The 803-nt window shown below is 71.9% G+C and overlaps 1 protein-coding gene across 1 annotated transcript in view; it reads left to right on the top strand.

Annotated features, from left to right (window-relative positions):
• Positions 1–3: 3 nt before the first annotated feature.
• Positions 4–803, top strand: part of CGN (cingulin) — a gene marked incomplete at its 5' end in the record, with an annotated part of 13,149 nt that continues 12,349 nt past the window's right edge. Inside the window, one exon of the mRNA XM_014960818.1 lies at positions 4–717. Within this exon, the coding sequence (XP_014816304.1) occupies positions 4–717 (714 nt within the window). The remainder of the gene's footprint in view (positions 718–803) is intronic.

Genomic DNA, 803 nt, shown 5'->3' with positions numbered 1-803 from the left:
CGACCCCCCGGTTCCGTCGGTTCCGACTCGGATCTACCGGAAAATCCTTACGTGGGGCGGCCGCCCCGGCACGGCTCGTCCCACAGCACCTCGGATGAGGAGACGGGGGGCGTCGGGGTGACCCCCCACCGCCGGCCCAAACCCCCACCGGGCAAACGGCTACCGGGAGAGGAGCTGCGGAGGACACAGTCCCACGGGGACCTTCTCAACGCCCCCCATGATGAGCCCTTCCCCGACGGGGCTCCCCGGGCCAGCGGTAACCGGCAGCACTGGCCAAAAAGCAGCAGCGTGTGGCACCTCGGGCCGGAGAGGAGCGGAGCCACCGGTTTGGGGGTCGTGGCCAAGGAACCCTCCTCGGACACGGAGGCGGTGGGCGCCGGGGGCAGCGACGTGGACACCAAACCCCTCTCCTCGGTGGATTCCCTCATCAGCAAGTTCGACGGGAAGGTGGTGCAGCAGCGGGGGCGGGCGGCCCGGAGGGGCCGGATCCCCTCGGAGGAGAGGAAACGCTCCCAAAGCCTCGACGGTCGCCTCCCCGGTCGCCGAGAGGGGCCCGACGCCCGGGAGCTGAGCGGTGCCCGGGACGGTGGTCTTCACCGCCCCTCGGTGCCCACCGGGAGCCTGAACCGGCCCAGCAGAACCGGGGGGACGGAGGATGGGGGGACGAGGGGCCAACGGGCCACCCGGGGGGCGGAGGAGCCCACGGCAGAGCTGCAGGTACCAGGGTTTGGGGGGGGGTCCTGATCCGACCGGGATCACAGGGGTCACAAGCCCCTTAACTGAGGGGGGGCACCCAGGCGAGC

Source organism: Calidris pugnax, unplaced genomic scaffold (assembly GCF_001431845.1).
Source record: "Calidris pugnax isolate Ruff unplaced genomic scaffold, ASM143184v1 scaffold469, whole genome shotgun sequence".
NCBI classification, from domain to species: Eukaryota; Metazoa; Chordata; class Aves; order Charadriiformes; family Scolopacidae; genus Calidris; species Calidris pugnax.
Note: the sequence above shows the minus strand (reverse complement) of the source record. Positions and strands in the feature narration are given on the sequence as shown.